Genomic DNA, 12,582 nt, shown 5'->3' with positions numbered 1-12,582 from the left:
GCAATGGGCCTAGTTTGGGGGCTAAATTCAGTTAATTGACCATTTGTGAGGTCTTAGGTTTGGTTTCCACAAAGGCATTTGACATTTAGCCCCAGCAAGAGCAAATGACTGACCAATGGGGTCACAGGGAGATCTACAGGCACAAGCCCATCCCTTTTGAGACAGCGGTGGTATTTCCATTGTTTGCATGCACTTTTTCAGGAGTCATCAAGAGTTGACTTGAGAACAAATTAAGCAATGTTCTAGTTTAGCTGCCAGCCTGCAATGGGGGCAAGCATAACCAGCTACACATCAAGGAAACGCTGTCCACTCAGGGAGGAAGCCAGTTGAGATTATACAAAAGCCTGATGTTATTTCTTGGGGCTAAAGAGAACATTCATCTATTCTTTCAAACATAATAAATGTGGTGGAATTAGAATAAAATAAGTCATGCCAGGTGGATCATCAAACACTTTAAAATATACCAAAGGTAGCCATGTGACTATAGGGGCAGCACTGTGGTTTGATGGTGTCCCCTGAAAAACTTGTGTTGCCCATGTGATAGTTTTAAGAGATGGAAGTGGAAGGATTGCAAAGTTCAAGGCCAGCCTCAGCAACTTAGCAAGATCCAATCTCAAAAATTTTTTAAAAAGGGAGTGGGGGTGTGACTCAGTGGTAAAGTGTTTGCCTAGCATGCATGAGGCCCTGGTTCAGTCCTTGGCACCAAAAAAAAAATTTTTTTTTAAAGACTGTGTTAAAAGCTCAGTGTTAAAGCACCCCTAGGTTCAATCCTCAATACTGCATACTGCAGAAAAGAAGAAGAGGGAGATGTGGCCTTTAAGAAGTGATTAGGCTAGAGGGGCTGTTCCCTCATTAGTGTTCGATGTGGCATTCAGCTAGTGTATCCTTCGACTTTCTGCCATGTGAGGATACAACAATAAGGCCTTCATCAGACAACTATACCAGCCAGTGCAAGTTTCTGCTCTTTATAAATTACCCAGTCTTAGGTATTTTGTTGTAGCAGCACAAAACAGACTAAGACAATGAATCTGGGAATAGTCTCCAAAGGGGAGGCTTTAGGCTATCTCTTGGAGCTCTGTGTTTGGGAGATCTGACATCTGGGGTCACCGCATCAGAGGTCTGGTGACAGAGTTACACAGGCTCCTGAGCCTGTCTGTGAGTCAGCAGCAGCATTGCCTTGCTGCTATTGGAGTCTCTTGCTGGGTCCACACATAAAAACTGTTACCTGTCAGTCACCTGCAGGAACCTGAAAAAAAAAAAAAAAAGGAGGATGAGGGCTGGGGCTGTGGCTCAGTGGTAGAGCGCCTGCCTCGCGTGTGTGAGGCACTGGGTTCGATCCTTATCGCCACATAAAAATAAATATTGTGTCCATCTACAACTAAAAAAATATTTTAAAAAAGGAGAATGAGAAAGTTCAGCTACAGATTTGGGTCCCGTTGGTAGGATCTGGAGTTTGATTGGGGGATTCATCTTCTCCCCACCCTGCTTGACTCCGTCCTGGTTATCATAGCCATCTGTCTCTCAAGAGCAGCAGGGCAGAAAGTCACAGTCTGGTCCCCCATGATTTCCTGCCTGTCATGGTTAGCTGATTTCCAGCAGATGCTATGTAGCCAGGAGGCAGAGCACAGGCCACCCTGGGTGTCTGGGGGAGGCTGACAGCCAAAGTGTGGTGGCCTCACTGATTCCTGGGAAGACCTGGGCATGGGGGTTTGGGGCCTGGGTGACTTGTTTAACCTCTCTGTATCCCAGTTCCCACTGATCAAAAATTAAGTTTATAATTGTGACCCAGCATTCAGAAATTATCTCACATATACTTAATCAAAACAGTGTTTAAAAAAATACTTGGTTTTAGTTGTAGGTGTACACAATATCTTTATTTTATTTGTTTATTTTTATGTGGTGCTGAGGATCGAACCAGTGCCTCACATGTGTGAGGCAAGCACTCTACCGCTGAGCCACAACCTCAGCCCCTCAAAAGAGTCTTTGATGCCAGTTGTAAAGGAGTGGGGGTGGTTGGGAGGCCTTGGAATTCAGTTTGGTGGAGGCTGTGTGTTTGTGAGCAGGCAGGGAGTTATAGGAATCAAACGACGGCAGTTTGGGGAAGAGGGGAAATAATTGACCCTGTCATTCTGACTGACAATGTCTCTTGATTAAAAATAACAGGCTCAAGGGAAGGATGACATTTTCTATGCCTGTATTTTCTTCTTATGTTTTTTTCCTCCTTCCTTCTTGAGCCCAGAGAAGTGCCTCTCCTTTCACATACCTTCCTCCTCAATCACTTAGACCTGAGAGCCCAGGATGAGGGACACAGTGTGATTTCTCTTTCTCACCTCCTCCCTTGGTCTAGCCCTCTGCAATCACTGCCCCTTGGCAACTTTGTCATTTTCTTGAAGCTCCTAACATTTCTGGATCCCTGAATAGGGGTGAACTGTGTCCAGCTGGCCCCCTTCCCCCATAAAGCCAGCTGGTACAGGTTGGAGATGCTCAGACCATTGGGATAGCATTTTCAGGAATTCAGTGCTCCCCAAATGCCCCAGGTGTCTCATGCCCAATTATTCTGTTGCTACACTGTTTTCCTAATTAGTTTTTTTCCTCCCAATACTGGGGATTGAACCCGAGGGCACTTAACCACTGAGCCACATCCTCAGCCCTTTTTTTATATTTTATTTAGAGACAGGTCTCACTGAGTTTCTTAGGGCCTCACTAAGTTTCTAAGGCTGGGTTTGAACTTGGCGATCATCCTGCCTCAGCCTCCATAGCCACTGGGATTATAGGCGTGCACCACTGCACCCGGCCTCCTAAGTGGTTTTCCCAGTAAATTTTTTTTAAGAAAGAGAGAGAGAGAGAATGAATTTTAATATTTATTTTTTTTTAGTTTTCGGCGGACACAACATCTTTGTTTGTATGTGGTGCTGAGCATCGAACCCAGGCCGCACGCGTGCCAGGCGAGCGCGCTACCGCTTGAGCCACATCCCCAGCCCCTCCAGTAAAATTTTAAGCACATCTTTTTTCTTTTTCTTTCTTTTTCTGGGCAGCGTTGGGGATCAAACCCAGGGTCTTGTGTAACACCCCTAGTCCATTCTTGCCTATCTTTTGTTATATTTGTTCCTTGATATCTTACATTATTGTTGCTGAAATATTTTCCACCACCAGCCCACATCCACCTTCCATATCCATGACTTCCTCTTTCCATCTTTCCTGTGTCCCTATTTCAGGAACAGTCAGTGGAGTGGGAAGGGGCTAGGGAGTAGCTGAGATAGGCAGCTGAGAGAGGGACAGGGTGAGGGAAGAGCAGCTTCAACAGCTGGCTGAGCACCTTGGGGAATGTGTGGTTGTTGTGGAGCTGAGCTCTTAGTGAGATCCTGTGTTTTCCTGCTTTGAAGAACATCCTCAGGGTCAAGAGCTAGAAAAGAGTGGAAATGAAGGATTGGCTATAAGATCAGCATGCAGATTAAACAATTGAGTAATAGATTGGCTGTGGGTCTCCCAGAATTGAACTGCCTCTTATAATCTGCCCTAGCACAACTAGTTTACTCCAGGTTTAGAGCTCTTACCTCATAAGTGGGAGCAAGCAGCAAGTCAGCAAGGGGTAGGCTTTGAAGCTAGAGAGACCTGATGTTTCAGTTAGGTTTTGCATCACTGTGTCCAAAAGTCCTGGCAAGAACAATGTAGAGGAAAAGTTTAGTTTGGCTGGCTCATGGTTTTAGAGGTTCAGTTTATGGTGGGCCAACTCCATGGCTCTGGGCCTGAGGTGAGGCAGAACACCATGGAGGAAGGGTGTGGCAGGGGAAAGTAGCTCAGGATACGGCAACCAGGAAGCAGAAAGACAGAATGTATACTCCAAAGGTACATCCCCAGTGACCTACTTCCTCCAGCCACACCCTACCTGCCTATAGTTACCATCCAGTTAATCCACGGATCAGGCCACCTCTCATAATCTAATCATTTCATCTGTGAACAAAAGCACTGTCTCACACATGAGATTTTGGGGACATCGCATATCTAAACCATAACATCTGGGCTCCACCTTTAGCTGTTCCCTTAATATTGTGTGCCTGCCAGCAAGTCAGCCCTCTGGGCCTCAGTTTTCTCATCCATAAGATGGGAGCAATAAGACTACCTACCTCGTACTGTGAAATGCCAAGCACCTGATACATAGTGCATAGAGTTTAATATATTGCTCTGGCTAATACTAGTTTTATAGCAGCTAACACTGTTAGAATAATTGCTACTACTACCTGTGCTGCCTTTTATTTTTTAAGTACTGGGATTGAACCCAGGGGTGCTTTACCACTGAGTTACATCCCCAGTTCTTTATTTATATTTATATCTGGAGGCAGGATCTCAGTAAGTTGCTGAAGCTGGCCTCAAACTTGCGATCCTCCTGCCTCAGCTTCCCAAGTTGCTGGGATTATAGGCATGTGCCACCACGGCCGGCTCAACATTTTGTTGTCTGTAAGGCCCAGCACATAGTAGCAGCACAGTTAACATTTGTAGAACAAATAGGTAAAAATATCTGAGACCACAGCCTGTTTTTGACAGGAGCCTAAGAAAGCTTGCTCCAGTGGGCCCTTTACCTTTTGGTGTAAAGCCCTTTTGGGTAAAGCCATGCCTGGTCTCACCTAGTTTGTAAACAACAGCTATTCAGATGTTCCATCTGGCTAAGGATGACTCCTACAAGCTGGTCAGCTCCCTTGGAATGGGGCATCCTGAGTGTTTCCCAGGCCCCACGCTGGGACAGCTCCCTCTTCTCTGACCACAAAGACTCCTTGCTAGCCAGCCCTGATCCTCATCTCCCCTGCATACTCTGAGCTCATATCCCTGACCCTGCTTTGCCTTCTTTCCTTTCCCCTATTCCTGCAACCTGACCATCACCACTCAAGAAACACTAAATCACCTACTATTTGCAGGGGCCCAGATCATACATTTGAGCTCTTGGTCATATATTACCTTTGCTCATCCCTGGGGCTGAACAGATCCCAGTGTCCTGTTTTCCAATCTTGAAGAAAGAACTTGGTGGACTCAACAGAGAGGGTTCGGACATTTTATTACATGTTCCTTGGCAATGGCAGGCCAGGATACAATGGAGAAACTGCCCTGTGCCTATAAGCAGAGGGAATTTGTAGGATAGGCTGCATGCCTACTAGGCAGTGGACTTCTTCAGATGTTTTATGAGTGTATTCTTTTACTTTACAACCAAGGTCACTCTGCTTTGATCCTCATATAAAGACTGGAGCCAAGGGGACGTGGCCAGTTTCCTCTCTGTTTCCTTCATTATCATATTCTTTAGAGTCCTTCTTATCTCACATCTCACTGTGTGGAATTACAAGCTTTCCTATGCACTGATTAGTGTTTACCTCAGCAGTCTTCTGTGATTTTAGGTATGTCATTTGGCCTTCCCCCACAAGATTTTAAGCTTCCAGTGGTTGAGGGAGTGTGTTGTCCACTTTTTCTTCTTTTTAATATTTTTTAGCTGTTGATAGACCTTTATTGATTTATATGCAGTGCTGAGAATCGAACCCAGTGCCTCACACATGCCAGGCAAGTGCGTTACCACTGAGCCCCAGCCTCAGCCCATCTACTTCTTTGCTTACCTTGTAACACTTAAAAGAGAAGCCAGCAGTTGTGAGCATGTGGGTGAATACTTGGTGACTTGCATTCTAGGCTCAAGGGATCAGTGTGAGCTCTTGGTCCAGGGAAGGATGGGAGGAAGGACAGTATACCTCTGTCAGCTTTGTGGTTTCAGGATGTAATCTCTTCTGGGGGCTCTCACTCTGTGGGAGCGGGGACAACCAGTGAAACCAGCCCCTGTAGTTCTCCCTTATCTTGTCTATCCACACCCAGCCTCCTTTTCCTGCTCACCCACCTTCCAAAGTCTCTTTTTCCTACAGCAACTGAAAGTGAAGAGCTTATTGTTATGGTTTGGATATGAGATGGCCCCCAAAGGCTCCTGTGTTAATGCATGAATGTTCAGGGGTAAAATGATTGGGTTGTGAGAGCTATAACCGCATCAGTCCATTCCAGTTTGAATAGACTGGGTGGTAACTATAGATAAGTGGGGCATGGCTGGAGGAAGTGGGTCACTGGGGGTATGCCCTGGAAGGCCACAATTTCCCTGTGCTACCCCCACTTCCTGGCTGCCATGAAGGGAGTGGCTTCCCTCTGCCATGCCTTTTCACCATAATGTGCTACCTCATTTAGGACGCGGAACAATGAACTTGGCTATCTGTGGCCCTCTGAAACCCCAATTCCCTCCTCTAAGTTGTTCTTGTCCAGGACTTTGGTCACAGCTCTGCAAAGCTGATGAATATACTTGCTAATCCATGTATCTGCTTATTAGTCTGCTTATTTTCTCTTTTTCTTCCCTATGACATTTGGCATGCCATTGTTATCTTGTATCGTGAATTTGGGACCAGCAAAGGCTAGGACTAGGCTTCTTATTCCCACACAGCTCAGGGGGTTAATCAATGCCTTTTGATAATGACAGCTGTGAGGGCCATTGCAGAATGAGGGCCCAGAGATGAGCAGTAGTTGTATTGTGGGATGCTCAATGACTTTCCTCTGGAGTTCTGAGTGGTTTTTGCCTTCTATTTCAGGCCCACCTTCCCTTTGCCGTCATTGGCAGCACAGAAGAACTGAAGATAGGGAACAAGATGATGAAGGCACGGCAGTATCCTTGGGGCACAGTACAGGGTGAGTCTCTAGCAGACAGGCTGCACTCAGGGAACCCCTTCTGTCTGTTCCTTTGCTTGTCCCCAGTCTCTGAATAACAAGACCTTAACTTGTCCCCAGCCTGTCTTGGGTCTCAAATCATAGGGGTCACTAGCAGGCAAACTCTGGCTCCATATCTGGATTTTCTGATGTGAACAGTCTCCTTTTGTTTCTCATGGAAAAAGCACCCCTAAAAGAAAAACAAATGGACATGGATCAAGGAAGGGGGAAGTGTACAAGAAAGGACATGTTCTTGCCCAGAGGTACCAGGAGATGTGTAAGATTGTTCACAGAGTTGTTATGCCCAATGACAAGTAATTAGGAACAGCCTGATATTCATTAAAAATAGACTGGATGAGGGCTGGGATTGTGGCTTACTTACTGGTAGAGCACTTGCCTAGCACCTGTGAGGCACTGGGTTCGACTCTCAACACTACATGTAAATGAATAAATAAAGTAACAGTCCATTCAACAACTAAAAACATTTTTAAAAAATAGACTAGATGAGTGTGATGGTGCACACCTGTAATTCTAGCCACTTAGGAGGCTAAGGCAGGACGATCGAAAGTTCAAGGTCAGCCTCAGCAACTTAACAAGGCCCTAAGTAACTTAGCGAGACCCTGTCTCAAAATAAAAAAATAAAAAGGGCTGGGGTTGTGGCTTAGTGGTAAAGAGCCCCTGGGTTCAGTCCCTGGTACCAAAAACAAACAAAAATAGACGGATAGCCTGCACCATGCCTGCCTAGAATCCCACCAGGCATGAGGCTGAGGCAGGAGGATCATAAGTTCAAGGCCAGCCTGGCAACTTAATGAGACCCTGTCTCCAAACAAAAGGGCTGGGATGTAGCTCAGAGGCAAAGCACTCCTAGGGTCAACCCATAGCACCACAAAAACAGTAGACTGGATAAATTGTGACTTATTCATATAATGGGATATCATATAGCAGGGAAAACAAATGAACTACACAGTTACATTTTGATGAATGAATTTCAGAAACATAATGTTGAGCTAAATAAATCACAGAAGAATACATACTGTAGAATCTGTTTTGTGTGAATTCCAAAGTAAGAAAATTAAACATGATATATATATATTTTAAACATTTATATTTTAAAAGTAGTTGAACACAATACCTTTATTTTCTTTATTTTATGTGTTGCTGAGGATCGAACCCAGGGCCTCACACATGCTAGACCAGCGCTCTACCACTGAGCCACAATCCCAGCCCCAAACATGATATATATTTTTAAAAATTTGTACATAAGTGGTAAAAGAATATAAAATATAAAAGAAAACAAGATAAACCCTAAAGTCAGGATAGTGGTTAAGACTCATTGCCAGGGAAACCTGGGGAATTAGGAGTGGGGCATGAGATCAGAAAGGGGAATGCACGTATGCTTCTAAAGTGTGGATACTCTTTAAACTGGGTTATAGAGACATCAGTGCACATTTCATGTCCTCTTTGGTATGCATGTATAATGCATGATTATTTCACAATTTAAAAGCAGTCAGACATATTATATATGCTCAGGAAAGTTCTTTTTGTGGTCTTCCTGACAAATGTTAAGTTACCCTCAGGGCCAGTTGGTTCAGTAAATAAGACAAGGTCTTAGGGCACTGCCATGGACTGAAGAGGTGTCTCTGTTCCTCAGAGTTGACAGCTATAAACTGGGCTACAGATTGCAGGGGCACTATATGAGTTTATCTGTAAACTCTTCCCTACTGCTTGGCAAATAAATAGATAAATAATTTTTTTTTTTTTTTTAAAAAGGAGTAGGTGGTGAGTTGACCACATAGAATACAAAGGCTGGCATGTTTTAGAGCATGCAGAGACCCGCTAGTGATAGTTGGGGACTAAACCCAGGGCTTTGTGCATGCTAGGCAAATGCTCTATCACTGAGCTACTCCCCCAATCTGGATTTTTTAATAGGTAGGACAGGACTGGTTATCAGAACTGTGCTATGTTTTACTCTTCCCTGCCAGTTGGGGCTGGGAATGTTCTGCTAGGAGCATTAATAAATGGTTTCTGGACTACCAGTCTTACCCTGGGAATGGGTATGTGGCCTGTGATATAGGAACCTGAGGTGAGAGAAGAGAAGCCAGCAGACGTGGTTCTGATAACTTCCTCCTACTTGGACAACCCCACCCTAGCCAAAACTGGGTTCTTGAATGTTTTTCTTGTCAGTCCGAGACTGTTCAGTTTTCTTTCTTTCTTTCTTTCTTTTTTTTTTTTTAAGTGCTGGGGATGGGACCCAGGGCCTTGAGCATGCCAGGCAAGTGCTCTGCCACTGAGTTACACCCCCAACCCTGACTATTAGTTTGAATGAGGATGATGTTGCATATTGCAGGGGCCTTACATCCTTATAGGGGACTTCTGACTGACTATCAGGAATCCCTGTCCAGATTTGGAGAAGCAGGTGGCATTTAGCATGGTCCCAAGAAGTTGCCTTACTGATTCAATTTTTTTTTTTTTGGTACTGGGGATTAAACTCAAGAACACTTGACCACTGAGTCACATCCCCAGCCCTATTTTGTATTTTATTTAGAGACAGGGTCTCACTGAATTGCTTAGCACCTCGCTGTTGCTGAGGCTGGCTTTGAACTGGTGATCCTCCTGCCTCAGCCTCCGGAGTCGCTGGGATTACAGGCATGAACCACCGCGCCTAGCTGATGCAATTTTTAATATCAGCTTATGTTCTGTGACAGCAGAATAGGGGGTACTCCAAAAGCAATAGACCTTAAACAGGGGGATTATGTGGATCTATCTGGGCTTTGGAAAGATTTCTCTGATGACTACAAGGCAGTCTGCTGAAAGTATTCCTCACCCTGTCACTCCCCAACCCCTTTCTGTTCCCACTGCCCTTTCCCAGGCCTACAAAACAGAATCTGGGATGACTGATCCTGTTCATCATTTCAGACACCACCATCCCCCGCCATGTTTAGTCCAAACACCACCATTCAACACAGCAGAGCCATGTCTGGAGACATCTTGACAAAGCACTGCTCATGACCTTCGGTTCCAGCCAGAAATCCACTTTGCTGTGATTTGGTCCATATCTCTGTCATTCTTGGCCACTATCCAAAATGCAGACCTTTGCCACACTGTCTCAAGAAGGGACCTTTTTCACTCAGGCCAGAAAGTGGGGTTCACTTTCTTCTAGTCATCATTGCCGCTTATCAGGCCATTAATTCAAACACTCCTTCAAAGCTTCTGCCATCCAAATGGGCCACCCCTGAGGTCCACCCCTGCTTGTCACCATCATCTACTGATACCCTGGCTCTTTCCCCTTATTCTTTGGAGACTTGGCCATCTGCCTCCCCCCTACATTGCCTGGGTTTGTATCCTAACTCTGTAACATACTACTTATATAAACTTGTGAAGCCACACGGAGACCTTGCAAGGACAGTGTTCCTCATCTGCCTGATAAACTCTTATTCTTCTTTCCAGAGTCATCTTAGGAGCTGTCTCTTTGGTGAAACCTACACTCTCCAAGGAGTTTGTAGGATCCCTCCCCCACCACCTTCTGGGCTTCCATTTTACTCAGCTCTACCTCCATTTTTATAATTTTTGCATTGTTTAGTATTTGCCTATTTACATCTATTCTTCCACTAAACTTAAGCTCCTGAGAACAGGATTCCATTACTTTGTTTCTGAATTCCCAGGGCCCCATACCGTACTAAGAACAGAGATTCCACAAATGTTTATTGAATAGGTGTACATATGCTGTTGTCCACAAAGTGGCACAGGGTAGACAATCCTGTGATAGTCTGATTGGTGAATTTGGGTTGAGATGCTACTGAACATCCTTAGATATTTTTATGGCATTCCAGTTTTCCATGACTGCCATTTTTGTGACTTTCCATTTGCATTTTCAGTTTAAAAGCAAATTAGGAGGTAAATTCACAGGTTCTATCTACACAGATTGCAAGGCAATGTCACTGTTGGGCATGTTGCCTCTCATTTCGTCCATTTCTGCTTCTGCTGGCCTTCCTTTCAATATCCTTTCAATACCCCAATCCCTGCTATGCAGTTGAAAACGAGGCTCACTGCGACTTTGTGAAGCTGCGGGAGATGCTGATTCGGGTCAACATGGAGGATCTGCGGGAGCAGACCCACACCCGGCACTATGAACTTTACCGACGCTGTAAGCTGGAGGAGATGGGCTTCAAGGACACCGACCCTGACAGCAAACCCTTCAGGTACCGCCCCCAACAAGCCAGGCCAGGCCAGGCCAGCCCAGCTCAGCCCACCCAGGTGGTATGGAAACCTTGCCCTGGAGAATTGACATGGGAAGCCAGACATGGGTTCTTCCTCGCAGGAGGAACAGAGGTCACTCACTCACCAGTTCTGTTTGTTCCTTCCTTCTCGGCGTCTGTGCACCAGCCAAGACAGCTGCAGTGGGAGAGGCTTGGGAAACACTGTGACCCTATTGATAGGTGTGAGGGAAGGGAGGGGACCCAGAGAGACAGCCTGGCTGATCTCTCACAGCCCCCTACCCCCACATCCAGTCAACTGTGGGGGAAGGGATCCCTGAACTGGAGCCCCTCCCTATTCCACAGGGTGGCAGTTATTAACTGTCTTCTGCCCTACTTTCTTCATCAGGCTTCTGTTGCTTGGGCAGTCCTCCAGTCTGTTCTTTACCCTCCTTGCCATTCTCAAAACCAGATAGGAGGGCTAGGAATATTGCTCAGTAATTGAATGCTTGCCTAGTGTGTGGGAGGCCCTGGGTTCCAGCCCCAGCCCTGAAAACACACACACACACACACACACACACACACACACACACACCAGATAGGATTAGGTAGCTGTCACTTTACCCATATTGATGAATGCAGATTCTTTATTCACTGTCCTTCATGTTTGCATTGAAGTGAAAGTTTTGTTTTGGCCACAGGATATGAATAATCACTGGCATATTTCTTAAATCAGAATCTCAGATGCTTTCAGAGAAGGAGAATGTTTCTAAAAGCAGTGTTTTATGCAGATGGGAGAGATAGACCAAGTAGAAACACGTCTGATCTATATGCATAAGCCCTGTGTGTTAAATTACCATGTGGTGCCCTTTATGTGGCTCAGTCTCCTTTTAGGAAATGTCAGGCATCAATAAGCAAATGTAGGGGATATTTGTGAGAGAAGGCAGCTTTCCAAGGGCCTCTAAGTTCCTATAGTACCTGTTTTCAGCAGAAAAGTGGCCTGGGGCAAAGCCCAGAAGCCTTAGTTCCTAACAGGGACAGACTAGGAAAGGTCACTGGAGTCCCTGGGGTGGAGGAAGGAGAGCTTAGCTTTCTGTTCTGATGAGAGCTACCTCAACTGCTTCTCTCCTTTGCCTCCCACGGTTTACTTCTGCATCTGTGGAGTAGGAAGTGTGCCTCCACCTGGCAGTTCAGTCCTGGAAGGACCTTTGCTCCATCCTTTCTTTCTTTTTTGATTTTCTTTCTTTTTCTTTTTGGTACCAGGGATTGAACCCAATGGCGCTTAACTACTAAGCCACTTCCTCACCCCTTTTTATTTAGAAACAGGGTCTTGCTAAGTTGCCCAGGGGCTCAGTAAGTTCCTGAGGCTGGCCTTGAACTTGTGGTCCTCCTGCCTCAACCTCCCAAACTGCTGGGATTACAGGCGTGCACTACCATGCCTGCCTCATTGTGAGTAGTTCTGTTTCTGTGTCCTCATCCTCTTCACTCCTCTTCCACTGACCCCTTTCCACATTGCCTGTAAATATTCCCACTCTAAAGAAGTTCTCTCTTAGCTCTGCTCTTCTTCCTAGCTAGCTCCTGCTCTCTCAAGAAAGTTGGCTCTGGGGCTGGGGTTGTACCTCAGTGGTGAATCACTGACTTAGCATTTGCGGGGCCTTGGGTTTGATCCTCAGCACCA

The 12,582-nt window shown here is 45.6% G+C and overlaps 1 protein-coding gene and 1 long non-coding RNA gene across 7 annotated transcripts in view; one reads left to right on the top strand and one right to left on the bottom strand.

The window, feature by feature from the left end:
• The window catches only part of Septin6 (septin 6), a 77,282-nt gene that overhangs the window by 44,075 nt on the left and 20,625 nt on the right, over positions 1 to 12,582 (top strand). For all 6 annotated transcript variants that reach the window (XM_027930965.3, XM_027930942.2, XM_027930958.2 and 3 more), the window contains exons 6-7: positions 6,597 to 6,693; positions 10,742 to 10,910. In XM_027930965.3, the coding sequence (XP_027786766.1) occupies positions 6,597 to 6,693; positions 10,742 to 10,910 (266 nt within the window). The remainder of the gene's footprint in view (positions 1 to 6,596; positions 6,694 to 10,741; positions 10,911 to 12,582) is intronic.
• Positions 2,885 to 11,302, bottom strand: LOC139703342 (uncharacterized). Its single transcript, XR_011705721.1, has 3 exons — positions 11,054 to 11,302; positions 3,555 to 3,654; positions 2,885 to 3,403 (listed from the first exon to the last, which is right to left on the bottom strand). It is a non-coding gene; the product is annotated as an uncharacterized lncRNA (long non-coding RNA).

This window comes from Marmota flaviventris, chromosome X, assembly GCF_047511675.1.
Source record: "Marmota flaviventris isolate mMarFla1 chromosome X, mMarFla1.hap1, whole genome shotgun sequence".
Taxonomy (NCBI): domain Eukaryota; kingdom Metazoa; phylum Chordata; class Mammalia; order Rodentia; family Sciuridae; genus Marmota; species Marmota flaviventris.
Note: the sequence above shows the minus strand (reverse complement) of the source record. Positions and strands in the feature narration are given on the sequence as shown.